Source organism: Crocodylus siamensis, chromosome 4, assembly GCF_052110815.1.
Source record: "Crocodylus siamensis isolate JL-2025a chromosome 4, ASM5211081v1, whole genome shotgun sequence".
NCBI lineage: Eukaryota > Metazoa > Chordata > Crocodylia > Crocodylidae > Crocodylus > Crocodylus siamensis.
The window spans coordinates 101,210,506-101,234,495 of NC_143398.1; the positions used below are offsets into that span (position 1 = coordinate 101,210,506).

General features: G+C 40.8%; 1 protein-coding gene across 2 annotated transcripts in view; it reads right to left on the reverse strand.

The window, feature by feature from the left end:
• Positions 1–23,990, reverse strand: part of POLR3B (RNA polymerase III subunit B) — a 125,863-nt gene that overhangs the window by 49,516 nt on the left and 52,357 nt on the right. For both annotated transcript variants that reach the window (XM_090043160.1, XM_090043161.1), the window contains 6 exons: positions 16,119–16,280; positions 7,043–7,243; positions 6,687–6,849; positions 4,574–4,727; positions 2,094–2,168; positions 1,210–1,308 (listed from right to left, as the gene is read on the reverse strand). In XM_090043160.1, coding sequence (XP_089899286.1) covers positions 1,210–1,308; positions 2,094–2,168; positions 4,574–4,727; positions 6,687–6,849; positions 7,043–7,243; positions 16,119–16,280 — 854 coding nt within the window. The remainder of the gene's footprint in view (positions 1–1,209; positions 1,309–2,093; positions 2,169–4,573; positions 4,728–6,686; positions 6,850–7,042; positions 7,244–16,118; positions 16,281–23,990) is intronic.

The following is a 23,990-nucleotide window of genomic DNA, read 5'->3' on the forward strand; positions in this document are numbered from 1 at the left end:
CAAAAAAAGTTTCAGCTGCAGTGTGAACTAAAGGTGATTAACTGACATAAGTAACACTTCACCCTTTTTGGTCTGATCGTCGCTGAAGTCAGCAGGAAGCCAGCCAAGGATACCAAACAACACATTTTTGAAGGGAACTCAAAGGATGCGTTCTTAACCACTTGTGATGTTTGAGAGCACTCCTAAGAAGCATACTCCCACCTACCTACTTCTAGTCTGCATACACCAAGCCTACATAGGAGGCAGTGTGGCTGTTCTGAGGACACTGCCAAGGAAGGTCTGCCGCCTCATTTCCAGGTATGGTGCACGCAGAGCACGAGCAAATGGGCAAGGGACATATTTTTGGCAGCACTCTCCAGAGTGCTCCAGAAGCAGCAGCACACATATCCATCATCTTCAGAAGGGCACAAATATCAGCAATGTAATTATCAGATGAAATGCAGCCGTTCCATCCGTTATAAAAATACAATAGAGGTCTGGTCAACTGCCACTGAAATCTATGAGCATCTTTCGAGATTCACTTCAACAGGTGTTGGGTCAGCCCCTAGGTCTTTTGGAAATCATCGTATATTCTGTGCGACTTATCAATTATCTTTCACGTATTTTTGTTACATATTACACATTAGTCAACAGGATATTCTCAGCTCAAAAAAAGCCTAAGGAAGCATGAACCAGTCATTCTGAAACAAGCTGTACTTTACATTTTAGTACTCTTTGGTTACAATTGGGTAGTCACAATGTAGAAAGAGTGAAGTAGAGAGAGAAAGCACCAGGCTTTAACATGCAACTAGAAATAATTCTTAAAAGTAGGCTATGTAATACATGAAAGGTCTGACACAATTTTATTAGGATTTATTTAGTGGCTTGCATAACTCTGTCTGGACAATTAAGTATCTGCAAGGCTATCAAAAATACAATCCATACCATAGGAGATACCATGCATTTGTGGGTTAGAAACACAATTTGTCACAAAACAAACTAAACTAACTTATTTGTGACTATCCTACAGATGATTTATGATCTGTTTAAAATGTACGTCCTAATTGTTGATTATCTCCTGCCTGCAGATTATTTTTAACAAACAAGTTTCTTGCTGTGGGAGCCTCAGCATTACAGCTTCACTCATATGTTTAGATTTCAAGGAATAGAAAAGTGCTAACACATACATCATTTTTACTCTACTAGTTTTTGGTGTGAATGTACACTTACTTGTTAACTGTATGCTCGTACAGTGCAATGTTGCAGTCATTTTCCTCATTCACGTCCAAGTATTCAACTAGGCCTTCATGTAAAAAATCTTCAAAACTCCTGCAGTTACCAAAACAGTTTTAAGCAAGTGTTCCAAAACATTCTTTGTATACAAGAATAAAAATAAATATTTAAAGGAAACAGCTTTTGCATGGGACTCAAATTAACAAGCTGTTCTTGTTTACACTGAGTTTCACATGTATCACACATTTTCAAAAAGAATTACATCTAATATTAGAGAGAGAAGATGACCCATGCATTCACCCACCACATAGTTCTGTCTACCAGTTGGCTTGAGATAATTTTTCAACAGCAGAGTCGAACTTCACTTCCTTAGTCGTTTTGTTATCATAAGACGGGACAATTATATTTTGATTAGGGGCTAACACTTTTTCATGGTGATTTTGCAAAATTGATTTAGAGCTGAACAGGAACAACTTTCATTAATCTTAGACACCTACATATGAACGCGTTACATTTTAAAGTGTAATTCTAAATGCCTCAATTTTCTGGTAACCACCTTCAGCAGTAAAGATATTTCATTTTTCAGAAGGCAGGCATGCACTGTTTGTTGAATTCTCAAGTTGGGTTTCATGTTACTAGTCACTTTTGAAAAGTTAATTCGTACATTTATTCTATATCTACACAGAGCCATGTTAAAGTATGAATTTTGCACTTGTTTGGCATTTGATATTCAACAGAAACAAGACATTCCAATTCTTCCTTAGCAAGTGACAACATATTTAAATACTGCAGAACTATGAGAATGCTTAATTTAGTTAGTGCACATCCTTATGACATTTACAGACCAACATGGAGACAGACAGTACATCCGAGTTATTTACCTGTATCCCTGAGCAAGTTCTTCCATGTGTTTGTTTGTAACTGCTGGCTTTTGCTTCTTTACAATAATATAAGGTCTAAATTAGAGAAAAGAGAGTCATAGCAAATACAGACAGAGATAGCTTACTTTGATATACATTTAAATTACCAGCTTTGCATACAACAGCTGATTTGCAATCCACTTTTGGAAATATCACGCAGACATAGAAGCTAGGATATTGGCATGCATTATTTGTTTCTTAAAATATTTTTACAAAAAAGAAAAGGCTTAACTGGATTTCCCAACATCATATCTGCAAAAATATGATCCGTTAAAGGCTTCAGTTTGAAGTATCAGTTTGGTTTGATAACTGTTCAAGAAATCTATATCCCATACATACTTTTCTGGGAAGTATGAACAAAAGTCACTACTAAAAGATATAAAATGTGTTATAGTAAGGTAAGTTATTTGTAATTGAATTTTCAGTGGGGCTATGTTTTGCTTACAAAATGTTATTAATGGCTTTAAAATATTTAAATTTTTCACAATATTACCAAGCTAAAAATAGGACCCATTGGTATATTTGCATTTGTACAGTACTGAGCAGAGTCAAGGTACAATAAATATTTGAGTCTAAATAAGTTAATGGCAAAATATGTTCTATCCAACTTATACAATATAAAAGTATGAACTGTTTTACTTCATGTTGCAGCAGATTAATCTGTAACTTTTAGCAACACCAAATCTCAAAGAGCTTCACCACCACAAGGAAACTCTCACACAAAGGATGGTATGCAAGATCAAAACGTCAAGGACTGTTGCTATTTAGACAAGTTGCTCTTACAGAGTGCAGCAAATAACAAGATACTTGTAGAGGCTGCTGTGAAGTCCAAATTACTGTTTGAGGGCTAATGAGCACTTTTAAATGGCTAAGAAGAGAATGTGAACAATTGCAATGAAAGGTGTCACAGGAAAAAGTGAACAGAGTTTTCTTTGGAAATCCACATCATTTCACTTGATGTCTTTTTTTTTTAATTGGAACATACATTAGAAGTCATGCTCGACTTTCAGATATGAAGTTTGACTTGTCTTAGCACTGCTTAAAATTGGAGGGCCAAGTTCTCTGCCTTTCATGTCACCCATGACTCTGGATACTGCTCATCACCCCTGCCAGGTATGACTTATTGATTAGCTCTTAACCATACTTCTCATGGGAAATTTGGGGGCCTTTGGAATGCTTCATAATTGCATCTACCACTATGTTCAGTTTTTAAAGTAAAGCTGAAACCATCAGATACGGCAGCTGCCAAGTTTAGTTGCAAATACAGCTGCTGAGCTGGTTACTGTGTATATGAACTGTACACATTGCTCATCTATACTAAAACATGCTCTTATTACTACTTCATGTCTCTGCCCTGCCATCTTACTTGCTCACTTCTCCCTTAAGCCTTGGTGTTTAATGCTGGGCACTCTTTGGGGCTGGGAATGTTTTATTTGTTAGACGTGTAAACGATTGACACAAAGCAGTTCTCATTTGATACTATTACATGAATAAGAGCACTCAATTTTAGTTCAAATGCAAAAGGTAATTCATGTTCTCAGAATATTGTTACATCTACCTTATCTTACTTTGGCAACCCAAGCCTTTCCTCTTCCCCTCCCAACGATATTATGTCTTATTGATGTGCGCTTACCTTCCCTCTATTATAAATTCTTCAGGGCAGTGACTTTTGTTTGCCAGATGCCACACCTACTTAGCAGGGACCACAGAGATAAAATTAGAATTATGTGAGGTGTTTCCTTCTAATTAGAGCAAACAAATGTGTAAATGTTTTTCTGACATTTTCTACCGTAATGGGAGGTCAAGAAGTTTAAGCCTCTTCTCTTGCCACTGATGCTGAAATCAACAGGATAAAATGTGGTTGCCCATGCATATCTTGCTGTGGTACCATGGCATAAGCACTTCATATAAGGGAAATCACAACCCCAGGTAAGCAACAGTGCACCTCAACCTCATTCTAACCAACTTATGAGACCAGGAGAAAACTTCAGTAAAGGAAGGTGTTTGGTATAATAGGGGTAGTCAATGTGCTTCAGAGATTGTTAAAATGGTGGTGGGGGCGGGATTGTAATAAACAGGGTATCTTATAATGAGTTTGTAGCACACTACACATTTACACCAAATTGCTTATTTATTTTCTTGAGGATTTATTTTCTTCACTTCACTTTACCTTCATTTCTGTTCAGAGCTAAGGCTCATCTACAGCATTTTTAAGCCAGTCAGTTCAGTTATACGTTATTCCGACTATCCCACATTTGAGGCTGGAACTTCCAAAGGAGTAGAGAGGCTCACATTTCATTGCAAATGAATAGGATTTGGGTGGCTAAATCCCACAGGCATATGCAAAAAAACCCCCGCCTAACAGATTCACAATGTCTGACAGATAATGTAAAGAAATTCTTTAGAGCTTTCCGAGGTAGAAAAGGGGCGAAGAAATTTACCTGCACAATCTTCCTCCATCAGAAGAAATGTAGACGCATCTGTCAGAGCGATTTGTAGAAATTGAAACAAATTCATTGATATAACCTGCGCGCCGCATTAGCCGAAATGTGTTGACTAGCTTTTGATGATCTCGAATGACACCAAGGATGTTACCTGTTTGAAAAATTATAAATATATCTATTGTAAAACCTCACCAAGACCTAGAGTTTCTTTACTTATTAGATATACCCAGTAATACCTTCCAGAGGTTGCGAATGACTAGAGTTAGCAGAAAACAGTCTCATCCTCCCCAGTGTAGAAAGTTTCAGCTCATTAAAGCCAAATATTCTCAGTTAATACAGGAAAGGTTTGGCTTTCAAATGAGAATATTGGAGGGAAAACAAATAAAAACCATCAACAATTTTAAAAAGGAAAAAAACTGTTACTCTAAAATTATTTTTTCACTGGAAGATTGGGCTCTTGAAAAAAATTCAATGGAATCTTTTCTACCACAGCTACAAACCATTAACATCTCTACACACATCTCCAAATCCTCATCTAGAAGCAAACTAATATATTTATTTGAGTTTCATTTTAATAAAATTACTGCTCTGTCTACAAATTCACCATTTACTATGTGGTTAGGCAAACGTTCCTAAAACTAGAGCTTGAGCTGTGGTGTAAAGGGATGGGGGAGATCTAGATACTAGCCAAAAACTGTTAGGACAATTTGTAAGAAGTTTACAAACCTTGATAATACAGATTAGCCAATTATTCATTATAATGCTAAAACTCCCCTTCCACCACAATTCAAAGCTTTCCTTTTAAACAACTCAAATATGTAATTAACTGCTTTGCTAAATAAAAAGAGATTTAAGCATGTGCTTGAGCCATCTCTCTGTAGACAGACAACACAGTAAAAATACACCCATAGAGGTCATCTTAGAAGATGAAAACAAATGCTGTTCATTACAGGGAATTCAAGGAAGGGACTAGATAGGTTAAGGGACTTTTAATAGGCTAGGAAGATTTTTAAATTGGTGGGGGGGGGTGTCACAGGTTTATATCTGAGAGGTCAGTAGTCAGCAAGGCTTTTTTCTTTGTATAGTGCCAAACTGTTGAAGGCTTCTGCTTTCACTCAGTGCTGTTTATCTATTTTAGGAAAGTAACTCATCTGTGCATCAGATGTTGCTGGTATTTCATAGAATAAAAGTCAGGGTCAGAATCTGGAAATAAAATTTAGCTTATGATATGTATAGGTTTCATTACACTTTTTTTAAAAGTGTGTTGTTATACAACAGTGTCATGTTACTTCAGAAAAAAAAATCTTTATTGTAAAGAGGGACAATGTAAAAGATTTTTCTTAAATGTCAACCTTTAAACCCCCTAAATCTAGAATGTAAATGGGAACCTTTTGATCCTGAAGAAGGCCAAATATTAATGCCTAAAATGACTACTAACAATGAATTATATTAATTCATAACTGCTAACCTGCCAATTCACAAGTGATAAGAGTGATAAAGTCTTTCTACATCTGCATTTAAAGATTAGTGGCTCAAGTCATAGAGTATGTGTGTGCCCATGCATAATGCACATATTTTTTGAAAATGTGTCTCTATTCAATAATCCAAAACAAAGAGAAACTGCCCTAATTTCCTGGATCAATGTTTTGTGACCATCTGTGAAGGGAGTTTTCTCCTCACAAAAAAGAATAGTGGGCTAAATTTGTAACAAGTTAGAAATAAGAAAATCAGATCCCGAGTAGCTTTACATTCGGATTCATATCACAATCCTTCCATTATATTTTTTGTTTCTGTTTAACATATTACTCTTAGTGCACCAAAACTAGAAAAGGCTTAAAACACAGTCTCGAATTTTAGACTAGAAATTCTGCAGCCACATTTGCAGCCTCTAAACACCCACAGTCAAGTGTGTGGGCACAAATAATGTCAGACAACTAAACACCATCATTACAGGGCCTGTATACCCTGTGGGTGCCTTCAAGCAGACATTACAACATTTGCCACTAAGATGATTGGTACACTGAAGACTGCACTTGTGGTTGGCTGTGTTCAAAACACTGCAGGATAATTTTTAAAAGCATGCCCATTCACTCTGTGATAAGTTACATACCATTAAGAAAAACAAGGAACACATTTGGATATGAAAGTTCTTCTCCGCATAGTAAGTTTACATCTTCTACTCCAAGATTACCAGCCAATTTGATAATGGGGCCATCTTCCATATCAGTGGTAATGTGAGTCATCAGAGCTAGGTTTTTAACCAAACCACAAGCCTAAAAAGCAACCAAACAAGTTATTCCAAAGTAAAAATGTCAATGTTGCAAATGCTATGACGACATATTATGCCAGCAAAACCTGTCTCTGGTAGAGTCCTGTCTGGTGCAAAAGAAATTGCCTGAACCCCATCTCCTTAGGTGGTGAGGGAAGGGTAGAAAAGTAAGGGGAAAAAAGGTGCAAGTTCCTTACCTCTCCTTCAGGAGTGTCTGATGGGCAAAGCATACCCCACTGAGATGGCTGCAGAGATCGAGGACCGCTCACTTTTCTTGTCTTCTCAAACTGAGAAGAGATTCTAGTCATCATTCCCAAAGCAGATATATAAGACAAGCGGGACAACACTTGTGTCACACCTTGGCGATCCATTTTGAATCTTTTCAGTGACCAATTTCCCTGCAGGGCAGATGAAACAAGTCTTGTTCAAAATTCCGTTGCCGTTTCTCTCTTGTGCCAACCACGTTTCTTTTAGATTATTTTGACAAAAGAGCATTGGAGGATGTTTGAGTTGCACATACTATCTATTTAGAGACAACTCCTCCCAATTTCTACTCCGTATCTAAAAGATATTCTGCTGGTTACAGTGTATTTGCACAGTATTAACAGCTCATTTTGAATAAAGAGCCACACCACTCTGCCTTGGTGAAAGCCTAGAGCAGGAGTGTCAAACATACAGCATTAACTTCTGCACCTGCCAGTACCAAGAAGATTAGCACAACTGGTGCTCATCCCACTGCTGAGTCTGGCCTGTGGGGCCAAGTGATTCTGACCCCCTTGTCCTTGAGCAAAAGCATTCATTATTCACATAAACAATCCTCATGTCTGCTTAAAACAAGGCAAATTGGTACTCTGACAATTGGGCTAGAAAAGGAATATTTTTATTTTCTCATCTTAACATTTTCTTCCTTAAAGGGCACCACAGTTGACAGTTTTACACAGTAGTTGGGTTCTTGTCCTCCTGCAATTTATGGAAACATTTCAGAAAGTAATACTATTTGTTAACAGAATTGCTATGTTTATTAAGAAGAGTCCAGGAGAACAAATATCCAACCCAAATCCTTCATTTCACTGAAAAGATCAATCAAATCTATTCGTTTCTCTGATGAACATTAACCATTTGTATTTCATAATAAACTAATTTAAAACACTAATTTACTACGAAAAAAAAAATCCTCGACCTAAGAAAATGTGCACACTGTCCAGTCAGAAACTGATGACAGCAACACCAGCGTGCAAGTAAATAAAAAGTGCAATAGCCTTATAGAAGTGTTTTCCAACTCTCCAAAAAAAGTTCAGAGAACCATCTATCGCAGTTTATTCTGAAAATATGGTCCCTTACTATCATCATGTAGAATTACCATATAGTAACATCTGTAATATCTGGAAACACCACACTACAAACAAGCTTGTGCTGACTAAAGTATTACTTGAGGATTAGGGTAAATAAGACTCTGTGACATGCGGTCTCAGACAAGAATTTACTCCAAGGGAAAATAATTCTTTCTGTAGTGAGAGCATGTCACTGGTGACACCTCAGAGAGGGACATAACTTGAAGCAACTTTAAAGTCAGAGTTAGCTGGTGTATTTTCTCCTAGTTCTGGTTATGTTGAACTTGGCTCAAGTTGGTATCAGTGACTACTACGTTCTTCAAGAGGGACAAGGACTGTTTCCTGAGCTCACCATACGTTTGCCAAGTATTTCTCACCTGGGTCTCTTTAGGCTTTGTGACAAGAAATGCTTGTTTAGATTTTGCTAGGAAGGACCCAGGCAATCCAGCTCACATCTTGGAGAAGATCTCAAGTATAACTTGGAAGATGGGATGCTTTGAGGAAAACAGAACTACACAAAAATTGTTCAGGCAGAGAGCGTAAAAGTTCATTCCTGTACTGTTTATATCTGAGCTACTGGATATTTGTTTCTAAGAATCTTTTCTAAAGAATGAAATCTTTTGTCTATTTAAACAGTACTTTTATGCAAACTATGAACTATGACAGCATTATGGAGCTTTTTCCTGAAGCTGACCCCAAGAATCTGGACTTACAGAACATCAGGGCCTCCATGACCATCTCCAATTCCTTCCTATATAAAGATTGATGAGAATATTATCTAGGTAGGTAAAATAGATACCTATAGGTAGGGACCTACCAAATTCATGGTGGAAGTAGAGTGTGCAGCAGCTCCTTTAATCTTGTATCTTGTTCCCCCATGTGCACCTCACCCCTTATCCATCACTGCTGCTTAGTGGAGGACCCTGCTGCTCTCTCCTGATCATCACAGAAACTAAAACCGCAGTTTTAAACATGGCACCATTTTTGCCTCCCCACCAGTCAGCAGCAAACAACAGGGCTATTAGTGGGGGGGGCAAAGAGGTGGGGAGGCAAAAACAGTGCCATATTTAAAAATTGCAGTTTTCACCTCCCTGCTGATCAAGAGTGAGCTACAAGTGGGGCCCCTCCACCAAACAGCAGGGTGTGGGAGAGGCATGGGGGAACCTGCAAGATTAAAGGAGCCACAGTACACCCCATTTCTGTATGAATTTGGTAGGTCCCTACCTATAGGTTTACCTATATTTTCTCAAAGACTCTAGGAACAGAAAATAATTCAAAAGGAAGTAAAAACATAGAATCATAGAAAATTAGGGTTGGAAGAGACCCCAGGAGGTCATCTAGTCTGACCGCCCACTCAAAGCAGGACCAGCCCCAACTAGATCACTCCAACCAGGGCTTTGTCAAGACAGGCCTTTAAAAACTTCCAAGGATGGCGATTCTACCACCTCTCTGGGTAACCTGTTCCACTGTTTCACCACCCTCCTAGTGAGAAAGTCCTTCCTAATACCCAACTTAAACTTCCCTTGCTGCAACTTGAGACCATTGCTCCTTCTTCTGTCATCTGCCACCACTGAGAACAGTCTAGCTCTGTCCTCTTTCAAACCCCACTTCAGATAGTTGAAGATTGCTATTAAGTTCCCACTCAGTCTTCTCTTCTGCAGACTAAATAAACCCAGCTCCCTCAGACTCTCCTCAGAAATCATATGCCCCAGCCCCTGAACCATTTTCATTACCCTCCACTGGACGCTTTTAAACTCATCTACATCCTTTCTTTGGCCGGCGAAAAAGTGGACACAGTACTCCAGATGTGGTTTCACCAGCACCAAATGGAGCAGAATAATTACTTCCCTTGATCTACTAGCAATTAGGGCTGAGAGAGGCTTCGGAAAGACGCTTTGGACACTTTGACATCCAAAGCAGCATGGCCGGATCGAAGCGCTGTAACTCATCCATCCAAGTATGCTGTTAGCTTTCCTGGCAACAAAGGGCACTGCTGACTCGTATCCATTTTATTGTCCACTATAACCCCAGGTCCTTTTTTGCAGAGCTGCTGCAGAGCCAGTCAGCCTCCAGGCTGCAGAAGTCCATGGCCTTCTTCCGTCCTAAGCACAGGACTTTGCACTTGCCCTTGTTGAACTTCATGAGATTTCTTTTGGCCCAATCCTCCAATTTCTCTACGTCACTCAGAAGCTGTGGCAGATACCTGGGAGGCTACAAGCAGCTGGACCACAGTCCATGGAGCCCTAGCCTGGCTCACTGCTGGCAGTGGGTACACATGCATGTGGGGTGGACGGGGAAAGGGCCAAGGCTGCACTCCCGCAACAGGGATTGGGCCTCTCGCAGCTCCCCTGCTATCTGCCCCTGGCACACCAACATCTTACAAATCAAGGTTGCGGGCGTTTTTGGCACTGCCCAAAAAAGCTGCTGACCCCTGTTCTGCACTATAAGCTGTGCGTAACAGCATTCACTTGGTGAGTGTAATAAGTTCACATTCTATTTGGATGACGGCAAAATTTAAAAGCAAGCAGGTCTGTTCACCCAAGTCCTTCGGCTGTCTGGAGGCATCCAAGATCCTGGCCTGCACTGTTCTCTGTCTAAACCTGCAACCTGTCTAGGGAACTCATTTGGCTGGTATTAACAACAGAATTTTTTGACCTAGATGAGAAACTGGGTTGCCTAAAGTTACTTTGAAGAGCAGTTTTTTGGGCTCTGAGCTGCAGATGGTAGTGTAGTGTCAGTCTCTGCTTTCTCACTGAACAGCAAATATTGCTTGAACAGACCCACCTTTGCAGCTACACAGCAACTGCCCTGGCCATGGTAACTTCAGTATTAGGGACCTCTGGTAATGAGCATATATTGGTTTTTTGAATCTGCTCAATTCCTAAATTTATATGAACAGTGGCTGTGCTATAGAAGAACATGGAAGTCAATTAAACTTTAAGTGTTCCTGAGAGTAACCTTACAACCCCTAAAACCTTGGATGAGAAAACAGCAGTTTGAGCCACCACTGCTGCATCTACTATTAACATCACGAAGGAGGTTGTCTGTTCTTTCTGAAGCTTTTAGAATTTGTTACATTACTTATTTAGGCAACATACAAGAATTGTTTTGAATAATTTTTTCAGACCCATTACACAGCATTTCAAGCAGTGCAGAAGAAACTGTCTTCTGGTTACACAATTCAGCTCTTCAAATCTCAAGCCAGAGCCAGAATTTGCTCAATGTGCCAAAGACTTGAATACATCAGGCAAAGATGAGTACTCCTACATCTTTCTATCAGACTCTTGTCCTATTATTCAGAAAACTCCCTTGGCCCCACACCTACTGAATAAAATGGGTCAGAAATGAGAGCTTCCTGAGAAGGGAAAAAATGACTCTGGACTTTCTTCCCTTTTGGTTTCCTTACCCTTTAGCTTGTTCTTTGACCACTTAAAATATAATTATTTCTTCTAGGCTCTTTCCATGATAGAGGAGAGGAGTTCTACTGATTGTTAAAGTCAGATTCTGATAATTTCAACTACTCCCACTACAGAAGGTGGAAAATACAAGTACTCTTGACAGGCATTAAAAAGATGAGGCAGCAGTAGGCTGATTTCCAAAGTGGCATGGACTGTGTCAAGTCAGTACTGTTCAGGAAAAAAAAAAAAAAAAAAAGGAGAGAAAGAAAGAGGAGCGAGTGTGGCAGTGACAATATACAGAAACAGATGAAGTTGTAAAGTAGCAACATTCCTCTGATGAATGAGAAAAGCAAACTATTTCAGGGTTGAGACCCTTGGTTATGTTGCATCCTTCCACTAACAGCCTACAAAGTCCCAAGAGCTTGAAGGTGCACTGACTGAAATGGACTTGGAAATACCTGGTGAGCCAGTAACACACTACCATTTCAATTCTTTCTCCTTGTTCCCTCCAAGGAAAAAAAGACAAGGTCGGTAGTTAATATTATTGAACACCATGTAGATGGCTGAAGTAAGAGTGGTATGGATTTTTTCACATGCTGCTGGTGCAATGCTAAAGCTGCTTTTGGGAACCGTCCTTGAAGTATTCTGGCAAGATTGGAGATACTGTAAAAATCAGGTCTTGGAAAGAGAATGTGTTTAATCTTTTGAATAGTATGCACTGGGCATGATTCCTGGGAAATTATTTTCAATGGTTAAGAGCAGATGTTTCTTAATTGCTTGTGCGGCAGTGAAAAGTCTTAAGGCAGGGGAAGGAAGACAATTCTACAATATATACTGAATAGCTGGCAGATTTATCTCTGAGAACACAAATGAAAAATTGGCATCTGCCAGAAGAAGCCATAAGAATTTAAAGACAAATCTGTCAATCTTTTTACTTATTTGCATTGTGAGCTTCAACTATTTTGAAGCATTCAAAAACCAAAATACAGATGAGCTTTTAAACTGTGTCTTGTTAGTAACAGGCTAAGGTGCCTTGGAATTCTATTTGTACGGTTAATTTTATTTAGAAAGTTGAAGAACTGACGTCAAGCGGAAAAACCTCATAATTCCAAAGCTTGTACAGTATGTGCTGACAAGTAGATTTAATTTTAGCTAGTACTAAACTACCTGAGTTAAAGTTCTCAAAAGTCGAATTTAAGCTGTTAGATAAAGGCTAACATCTGTTATTAGAAACCTCATTTTACAGTTGGATAAAACAAGGTACAGAATTAGTAGTTGTATCATCATTATTGTGCACTGGCACATACATAAACAGCTGCTTGAATGTTATGATCATGTTAAACTTCCATTTGAAGAACATTTTTAAGAACTGTTGGAGATAAGAGACTTGCAGAAACTATCTTTAACAATTCTAAGTTGCTCACAAGTGTATCAAGTCAGGAGTTCTAAAAAAAAGGCTCATCTGACTCTGGATAATGGTAACCAAGAGCAGGTAGACATGGGCTCCACAGCAACCCATGTGAACAGACGATGAATTAAAAAAAACTCACAGCTGTTGGGTTAACAGTATTGCAAAATGCACTTACTTACTTTGAACATTACATCAATTGTCAGTGTCAAATAACAGAATCTAAGAATCTTAAATCCTCAGGTATAACTACTGCCTGTAATGGCAAATCACATGTGAATAGGTACAAGTCCTTTTAAAGGGGTCCAAAGCCACATCTAATTCTTTCAGTCATGGTCTGCTTGAACCTAGACAAGCCCAGCATGCTAGTGTGGTGAAGAAATATTATAATGAAATGCAAAAAGGGAGTGAGACCTCCAACTGCCTTTGAACACTCTGCCCCTTCCCAGCCCAAATGACCAGGTACCCATTTACAGCTAAGCTGACCAGGGGAGGCTTTTGATATGTTTCAGAGTGAGGCTGAACTCATAGTTTCATAGTTTCTAGGGTCAGAAGGCACCTAAGCAGATCATCAAGTCCAACCCCCTGCCTTGGCAGGAAAAATTACTGGGGTCAAATGACCCCAGCAAGGTGTTCATCTAGCCTCCTCTTAAAGACTCCCAGGGTAGGAGCCAGCACCACTTCACTTGGAAGTTCGTTCCAGATCCTAGCCGCCCTGACAGTGAAGTAGCGCTTCCTGATGTCTAGTCTGAATCTACCCTCTGCCAGCTTGTGACCGTTATTTCTAGTCGCTCCTGGTAGTGCTCGGGGGAACAGGGACTCCCCCAATGCCTGCTGGTCCCCTCTGACTAGTTTGTAACATGCCACTAGATCTCCCCCACTCAGCCTTCTCTTGTGGAGGCTGAACAGGTTCAGGTCCCGTAGCCTCTCCTCGTAGGCCTGCCCTGCTGCCCCCTGATCATGCGAATGGCCCTCCTCCGGACCCTCTCCATGTTGTCCACATCCCTCCTCAAGTGTGGCGCCCACAACTGGATGCAGTACTCCAGCTGCGGCCTGACTAGTGTTGCATCAAGGGGGAGGATCACCTCCTTGGACCTGCTTGAGATGCATCTGTGGATGCATGACAAGCTGTGGTTATAGCCTTCCTGACTGCGTCCCCACACTGCCGGCCCAAGTTCATCTTGGCATCAATGATGACTCCAAGATCCTTTTTTGCTTCTGCACTGACGAGAAAGGAGTTCCCCAGCTTGTAGGTATGCTGCTGGTTCTTCCTCCCCAGGTGCAGCACCTTGCACTTGTCAGTGTTGAAACATAGCCTGTTCTCATCCACCCACCCCTGTAATCTGTCTAGGTCCGATTGCAACCTATTCCTCCAGTCAAGCGTGCCCACATCCCCCCACATCTTAGTGTCATCAGCAAATTTGAACAGGGTGCTTTTTACTCCCTCATCCAAGTCACTGATGAAGATGTTGAACAGTCCGGGCCCGAGGACCGAGCCCTGGGGGACCCCACTGCCCACATCCCTTCAAGTCGAAAATGACCCATCCACCACCACTCTCTGGGTGCGGCCCTCCAGCCAGTTGGCAACCCAATTGACTGTGTAGATGTCGACACCACAGTCCCCTGGTTTTTTAATGAGAATGGGGTGAAAGACAGTGTTGAAGGCCTTCCTAAAGTCCAGAAAGACTATGTCCACTGCTACCCTTGCATCTAAGGATTTGGTGACCTGGTCATAGAAGGCCACCAGGTTGGTCTGACAGGACCTGCCTCTAATGAACTCATGTTGGTTGCCCCTAAGCATAAGCTCCCCAGCTGGCCCCCCCGTGGACATGTGCCAGGATAATTCTTTCAAAAAGCTTACCCAGGATCAAAGTAAGACTAACTCATGCCTCTGCAATCAGAGATGCACTTTAAATGCTCTTCCACCATCCCCTTTGATCAACTGGTGAATATTCAGGCAGCTATAGTCCAAGGCCTTAAAACATCATTTTTGCATTTTTTTAATTTCACAGACTTCACAGACATTAGGGTTGGAAGGGACCTCGGAAGACCATCGAGTCCAGCCCCCTGCCCGAGGGGCAGGAAGTCAGCTGAGGTCATAGGATCCCAGCAAGATAAGCATCCAATTTACTCTTGAAGGTGTTCAATGTAGGTGCTTGAACCACCTTCAATGGCAGGCTATTCCAGACTTTGGGGGCTCGGACAGTAAAGAAATTCTTCCTTATGTCCAGCCTGAAATGGTCTTGCAGTGGTTTATGACCGTTCGACCTCGTCATCCCTTGGGGCGCTCTGGTGAACAAACGTTCTCCCAGGTACTGGTGGTCACCCCTGATAAACTTATAGGTGACCATCAGATCACCCCTGAGCCCGTGCTTTTGCAGGCTGAAGAGTACCATAGCTCTTAGCCTGTCATGGTAAGGTCTGTTTTCCTGACCTCTGATCATGTGCGTGGGCTCTTCTCTGGACTCTCTCAAGCTTCTCCACATCCTTTTTGAATTGTGGAGCCCAAAACTGGACTCAGTACTCCAGCTGTGGCCTCACCAAGGCTGAGTACAAGGGGAGAATGATGTCCTGGGATTTACTTGAGAAGCATCTATGGATGCAAGCCAGGGTTTTGGTCGCTTTACTAGCTGCAGCATCGCATTGCAGGCTCATGTTCATCTTGTGGTCAATGACAACCCCCTAATTGAAGTTTGTGAGTATTCTCAACCAAATCTCCAACAAATATTGTAGCTTGACACCTTCTAAAAATCCAGCTGCCAGGCATATACCATGAACCATTGATATAAACAAGTTTTGGAAGACAACTGGATAAATATAAAAGAGATTCATACTTAAAATTTGTTAGTTTTACTGTTGTTTCATTAGGGTCTCTAAGTTGGGTGAAAACTGCAAAGAACATAGCATTGTATGCATAGCATGCTGATCATTAATTACCTCCTACTGAATTTTTACAGTTTTAAACCTAGAAGAAGGTTTTACACTTTTGATTTATAAAGGATATGAATAGTTTTGTTTCCATGACTAAGGAAATAGGAGCCTGTAGAACAAAAGTAATTATTTTCTACCATCCCACTACAAGATATAGAGAAACCTTCCAGATAGCAACAACACAAAAAAAACCCAAAACACTTACTGAGGAGATGGCATTTACCATGCCATTGGTGATCTGATCTTGACGCATATGCTTCACTACATCAAACTGGGCTGCTCTCTGCTTGGGTATCACCTGGTCAGCAATTTTTTTCAGTTCAGAATTAAATTTTTTGAACAAATCTTCAAATAGGAGGGAAAGTAGCTGCAAATACAGAACAAATTAGAGCTTCAGTGGCAACTCCCATATTCTGAAAAAACTAAAATCAAATATAAAGATGTTTTATATTCATAAATGCAAGGCTGCTGCTCGGCATACTCAAAAAGGATGAACAATGTATTCATTACCTAGTTTTTCCGACAGTTTTCTGTAATGTGAGTAACAAAACACGACAGATTTGAACCAACTTGAAAACATGAACTTCCCAAAGGTCAAGACTAACTGCCTTACCTGGTTCACCTTGTTGTTTTCCTCACACACCTGACTTAAATCCTTTTTTCTGTCTGGTTGCATGATATCTCTTTTGATCAGTTTTCACCTTGAAAAAAGTGTTCACAACTTTTCAAACCCAGCTAAGATATTTTGTTAGCCTACTATTCACCCTGATTTGCAAAGCCACAAAGGAGCAGCCACAGAACTTGTACAGACAGTTGATCTCTCTGGAAAAACTCTCCCAGGAGCAATTAGACCGCTGTTGTTCCCAGGTTATTTTTTCCCCCCAAAGGGTTCATTTTTGCTTTGGAAGAAAAATCCTGAACATCTGTATACTTGTGGTTTCTCCTGAAAGCAACGACTGTCCTAGGAGAAACTAAATGCCTATGTGGCCACAGTTATTACGACTCGGACAGCACAGTTCAGACATACTTCTCTCAGAGTAGCTAGCTCCTGGTTGGCTCCTAGGAGCATCCTGCTTCCCCTTTGTCTGCAACTCCAAGCTCTATACCTCACTCCAAACAGTGCTGATATCAGGGTATGCTAATATGCTTCTCTCCAACATAAAACCCTGCTTCTGAATTTTGTCAGTTTTCAGCCATGAAAGTTTATTCTCCCATTTGTGTAAGTTGCCATCCAATTCCACACCTATGGTCAGCATTTTTGTAGCACCCACAATATACCAAGTATTGTCTACCCACAGGAAGATGCTGTCCCTAAAACAAAAAGTACAAGCTGCATACATAGGGAGTGGCATAAAACATACAGTACTACAGAGTAACTTTTCAACAATGCTATTTGGTAAGTATAGTATAAGCTACTAGATACCTTCCCTATATACTCTGCACTTACTTTAAAATGAGAGAATGTTTTCTTCTGTCTGTCTTTTGCCTATCTGGGTATTTTAAAATCTGTTGCAGAAGCCCTCTCCATGATCTGAGTTTTTTTTCTTCTGCTCTGTTTGCTTATTTTCACAGCTTGCCTAACTTTTCCCTGCAGACACTAATGGTTTCCGAAAATATTTAAATTTGCATGAAATGATACATTGTGAGTGTTCACAACGATTAGTTTTGCAAAACAAGCAGCATAAATTCTAAAACTTGGCAATCCTATTCTGGGACTTTGTTTTATAGCAACTCCAAATGTCAGAAAGACTAAAAATGCAGCAGCTACTGAATGCCAAAAATGGTAGTTCCCAGTGTACGAAGCATTGTAGTGCTGAACAAGCTAAGTATTCAACAAGCACAGCTAGGACATTCTGGAGTCTACTGCACAATTTAATTTCTGCATGTGCAGAATGAAGCTGAATTACTACTGTCCCCATTGGACTGCACGTAATACCAGTGCCACCTCCCCTTGCAAGCACTGAGCCAGCCACTCATTCCTCTCCCAACATGACAGGCCACTCATTTTGACCTGCCATCCTTCCACCAGTATGCACAAAACATATGATCTCTATCTATAGGCAACAGCCACTGGGAGTTGCACATCTGAAAGAGACATTATCAGGCTTCCATACTGCTGACAACACAGATGAACTAATGAATACCAAGAAGAGCCATTTGAAAAAGTGTCAGGAAGTTGTTTTAATTCAGAATAGTAATGTGGTTTAACATTTCAGCCCTTTATCAGTTCAAAAAGGAGCCTGGTAGCTTTCCCAGCAGTGGCCGGAGCAACTTGGACTCTGTTGCAGGTCGGGAGTATCAGGACATCTGTTCCATTTAATAAATCTCTTACGTTGGAAGTTTTTAAGTTCCAAATTAAAAGTGACTTTCCTGAAACAGCTGGGTTCTCCCAGAGGCACAACTCAAGCAGCTGCTGGCAAGGTTGCTACACAGCTATAGGTTCCTGTAAGGTCCTAATGCCTAACCCGTAGGTCTGTTCCCATTGAAATATATGGCAAAACTTCCACTGTACTTCAAAGAAGAGGACTGGGCACGCTGGACTGTAAACTCCTCAAAGCAAAGAAGGCACTTTGTTACAAAGCAGGCAAAAGAATGACACCACATTTATACTGCGTGGTACATGCAGAAAGCACTTTTTTCTAGCAATAAGACAGAAAATTTAAATAATCTGAAGTCAAGAAACAAAGTTAAAACTTCATGGAGTTTTACTCAGAAGTAGTAAAGACTAAGGCCCCTGACAGACATTATACTTAGAACATGATTAAACAGCTAATCATGTCTTAAAGTGTAACCTAACCACACATTCAGGCAATTAATGGTGCAACAAAAATGAAACCAGCCACAAAATTACACAAAAAAGTAGAAATTCTGTGGCCGGTTTCAGCTGTACTCTTAAAATGAATGCATGTCTGGGTGGGCTGCACTGGGGCTCAAATAGGCCCCAGTGCAGTCTCTGCCAGTCCACTTAAGCCCTGGTATGGTCTCCAGGCTGCACCCAATCTGTTGATCAGTGGTTGGCAGGGACTGCAGCCCATTCAAGGGGAGACTGCATTAGGGCCCCATGATCAGCTTATTGGCAGCCAGCTCCAGGGGCTGGAAGCAACCAGAGGGTTCCTGAAGCCACCTGACAAATAGCTAGTTGTTGTGCACCTTTGCTGGTGCAGAGGGAGCTCAGGCTCATGATTCCAGGTTCCCTCTGTACTGGCAAATAGGGCACAATTGGGGTCTGATCCCCAGTCCCAAAAATCACATGTCCTGCTATGCATGTGTAGCATAATAGGAAGAGCAATTGTTGGGATCACAGATCAGATCCCATCATGCCTTTAACTCAATGTCTGTCAGCAACCTAAAAGAGTGACTGTCACATCTGAACATACAGACATGAAACACTTAGTTACAGTAACACTGGCATGCCAAAGAAAGGTGCATTTGACTTTGTATTTCGAAGAGGCTTTCTCCCATCTTGTGCAGGGAAATATATCCTTAACACCTGTGGAAGATGTGCAATTGGGTTCTTTGACCTACCACAATACTCACAGAATTCTACTACACCTGCCAAGGCCTGAGCTACTTCAACCTCAGTCTCAAGGAAACAGAAGCCTGGTTTGGGTTTATACATCTCCTCTGTGTGGGTGTACTTACTAAAGAATTTATTTAGAGTTGGAATCTGGTTAAGAATTGCTGGCCCTACTCTTACCACGAATGGCAAAGTACTTTTTCCTAGCATTCATACGCACTCCTCCACCAACATGCTTTCTTTGCATTGCTTTTAAAGCTGCATGGTAACAAGTGCTTATCATTCACCTGCAACTTGTTCAGAGTGTAACAGTAGATTTCAGCCACCCGCAGGTACTCCTTAATTGTTTAGAAATGTTGGCAACTTCTACTCCCTGAGGATAAATATTAACAATCTATCAGCAGCAGACCTAGGGATGGATAAAAATTGTTCTTTGAAAGCTATTCTGATGGAAAATCAGCCCTTTGTTTAGAACATTTCAGAATGTCATCTGGTTTTGCTCAAAAGATTTTTTTTTTAAAATAAGGAAGTCAACATTTTATAAAGGAAAACCAGGATTGTCTGACTTTCTGTAGACATGGATCCCCAAAATGCTCCAACTTTAATCCATTCCAACACCTAGTTAAACACTTACGAACTAAAATCAAAATTAAAAAACTACTTTCAACCTCTTCAAACCTGGTCCTGTTCTTACGCAAGCATTTAAATGGAAAGATAGAATAGAGCAGGCTGGTAACTCAATTTTCTGAAGAGCAAATGAAGTTAACTGGAAAGAAGAACTCAGGAGCTTGAGTGGGAAGAGATGGGCTAAGAATTTCCAGTGAAAGAAAGCAACATCTTGAAACTCGAAAGTACAGGGATAAAGTGAGAGCCACCAAAAGTGAGGTTGAGTTATTCTGCAAACAGAATTAAAAAACAAGAACAGTAGGGGTTTTAATAAGTGTTTTACATTGCAGTTGTTACTACTAGATCGTAGAGTAGGAAAAAACAGTAAAGAAAATGAGGGGAAAAACTACCCTGCTCTTGACAACTAAAGGCTTCTTAGTCTGATTGTAGTAATGAGTAATATTTCAGGACACGTTTTTGAAGGAAAGACATACTGGAGCCATAGGGTAAGTGTAAAATTGAATAAAATGCAACATGGTTGTATGAAATGTAGATCATGCTGGATTAACCACATATGTTTCTCGGATAACAATTTCTAGATGAGGGAAATGGAACAGATCTGATCTGCACTTCTGTAAAGCATTTAACTGTGTTACGCAGGAATGTTTTAGTTAAGAGAGGGAAGAAAGGAAGTAATGTAAAAATTGTAAAAGTAGATAACCAATTTAAGAGGACATGACAACAGGTAGGGTTGAACAGGGAACCATCAGGCTTGTAAGAAAGTCAAAGGAGTTCAGTCTTGAGCGCAATTTTTAGAAAATATTTTCACATATTCATTTTTTGCTACCAAAACACATTGATGACAAACTCTAGAAGCATTGTAAATACAAAGGAGGATTAAAATATTATACAGGAAGAACTGGACGTCTTTGAGGAGTGGAATAAGAGAAATGGTATGAAATTCAATAGTATAAACTGCAGTCCAGAATTGGGGGGACTAATTATAATCTCTGTTACAAAATGGGAGCCAATTAGTAGGAAATAATTTGCATAGAAACATCTGGTATAGTAGCTGACAACACGATGACTCTGAGCCACCAATGTAATGCAGCCATGAGAAAAACAAATGTGATCCCAAGATGCATCAGACAAGATATTTCCAGTAGATCAGAAAGTAATAATGTAATTACGCAAGGCACTGAGAAAGCCTCACAGTTCTTGTTACCCATGTTCAAGAAAGATTAATTCAAGGCAGAAGGACTACTGGGATGATCAGGGCAAGAAAAAAAATTCTCTTACGAAAGAAAGCTAAAAGAGCATGGTTTAAATGGAAAAAAAATAAGGCTAAAGAAGGCTATAATTCTCTTCAATAAATACATCAGTGGTAAATAAAACTATTTAAAACTGAAAAGTAAGGGTTACCCACAAGAACAACTAGTTATAAACTAGTCATCAATATGCCATATTTACCTGAATCCAAGACTACCCGGATTTTAGGATGACCTCTCAATAATCTATATATTAGGAGGTGAAGTGTAAGCAGAAGAGGTGCAGGTGAGGGGCGAGAGGGGCATAAGTGGCAGGGCGCAGGCAGGAGTTGTGGCTTCAACCCCAACCCCAGGTCAGAGCCAGAGGCACAGTAGCTGCCTGGCCCCCGCTATCTTATACTTAAATCTGACACAAGGGGCTTCCTTTCCACCCCTCTCCCCCCACTGGTAAATGGCGGGGGGAAACCTCATTTTGGTTTTGAGTAAACACAGTATTTAGTCTGCAATCTAGCAGAAAGATTTTAACCACCCAGAGATCAATGAGGCTCTGGACCAGCCTCCCTTTAGTGTTATTGGGGCAAAAAACCCAACTAATTTTAGAAACTGATTATGCTCCACTTTGTACAAGGGAATATATAACATGTTTGCCTGAAATTGTAGGAGTAGACTAGGTGAGCCAGGTGCTTCCTTCCAGGCCTATTACATAAACAGACATAGCTCAACTCAGAGTCTTGCATAATAGCATAAAAATCAGAATGGAAAGCATTTCAGATTAACTGAACCGCTGACAACTCCAAACAAATCTGCCGTTTAAAATGTTATAGATTCTATGATAAAAGCTAAAATCCCTTTGTTTTTTTAAACAGCTACTACAGAAGAATTTCAGAAGATTGACTTAACTGGAGTCGGCCTAAGATTCTTGTCAAGAGTACTTTTTGCCATCTTCCTTTACCCGTCATGCGTTGTCTGTAAATAAGTGTGACCTGTGAGAAGCAATCCAGGAGACAGCCTGACAAATGCCAAACTGCTCTGTAATCATTTTATGAAAGCTGCATGTGTCCTTGCTATTGAGATGAATTGTGGCACTAAAATTAAAATGATATAAACTCTTCCATTAAATTTTGAGGAAGGGGAGATGGGGGAAGAAGAGGTGCGACTAGGAAGACAAAAAGTTCCCAGGTAAGAGCACCCTGCAACACACTTGGTAGATAACAAGAAAGCTAATGGCTTTGAACATCCCACCTCCAACAAAGCTGGAAGACTCGTCTTGCAATGTGTTCAGCATTCAGACTATAAAACAGTGCGACTGTTCTTCTGGGGAAGAAGTGATGAAACAATTAAGCAGAATTTAAAAGAAGTGCTTAGAAGCAAACAATATGAGTCAGCGTTAAGACAGCAGCCTGTCCCCCAGGCCCTGGAAGTTTTGGGGGGGTCTGTAGGAAGCCTAGACCTACCAAGTTCCTTGTGGAAGATGGACTGACTCCTGTCAAGCTAAAAACATTCATACATCTGTTTATAGTTTAAAGATCTTTTTCTTGGAAGAGGTCCGATTCCAAGCAAACAATAATTTGCTTTAAAACAGGCCATAGCTTCCGAGAGAGGTTGCCACCTAAATTTGACCTACAGAGACAATCATGGTTGGTATAAGAGGAATGAAACCTAAGGCCTGGCCAAAGTAGGAGAAACAGGATTCTACCCTGAGAAAGGAGATGCCCGAGGCCAAACACCTGAGAGGGAATGCACTAGAAGAGACCAACAGAAACCAGTGCTGCAGTCAGCCCAGTAACTGTGACATTGAGGGCACTGAGGAACAGGGAGGGATCCAGAGGGAGTGTAGTGGTGTGCCTGCATCCCCTATTTTGGACTGGACTATGCTGCAGGAGCCTATCAGAACTTTTTAAAAGCCCCCCAAGTATATAAAAATCCCCTTCCTCTCCCCTGTGCTCAGAGGCAGTTTCCCTACCCTCACCTGCCACTGCCTTCCCCGCTGTCCTGGGGATGGGGGAGGTTTCAAATTCACTCCTGCCTCCTCTAGCAGGGCTGCATGGGGGCTGAGCTTAGCAGGGAATATCAAAAAAAGCAGCAGTGATAGGCAGCGAGAGGGTTCTCCCACCCTGCCCGATTCCCCAAGAAGCAGAGGTCCAGCAGCAGTATGCCCAACAAAACTGAGTGGGGGACAGGGGGACGGGGCTGGGAAAGGATGCTGGAAGCAGGGGGTATAGCCAATCCTACAGCATGGTGCTGCTCCCATACCCTCCTTTGCCAAATCCTGTATCTGCCCCTGTCTAAGGTTTACACTAGAATGGGGAACATAGCAGTAATAATAATGCAAAACTCTTATTAAGAGTGATCTCTTTGGACAAATAATGTCGTCTCTATTCCCTCTAGGTTAGGGACACAGATTACGCATAAACCATCAAAAGTGATCGGAAATCTGTAACACAACAGAATTTTAGTGCGCAAACTGCTTTCAAAATGGCTGAAACTGGTTTAAGATCAGCCTGGATGGATGATCATGAGATTCAATTGATTTAGGTTAGATCGGTTTATTGAACTTCTGTCCCAGATTCCCTCCGTTTTCAAGTTCGTTCACAGTCCCCAGCATCCCAAGATGCTTTGCACCTCCCCACATCCCCTACCTTGCAGGGTGGGTGGGCTAGCTGTGGCCCAAGCTGTCTGCTCCAGC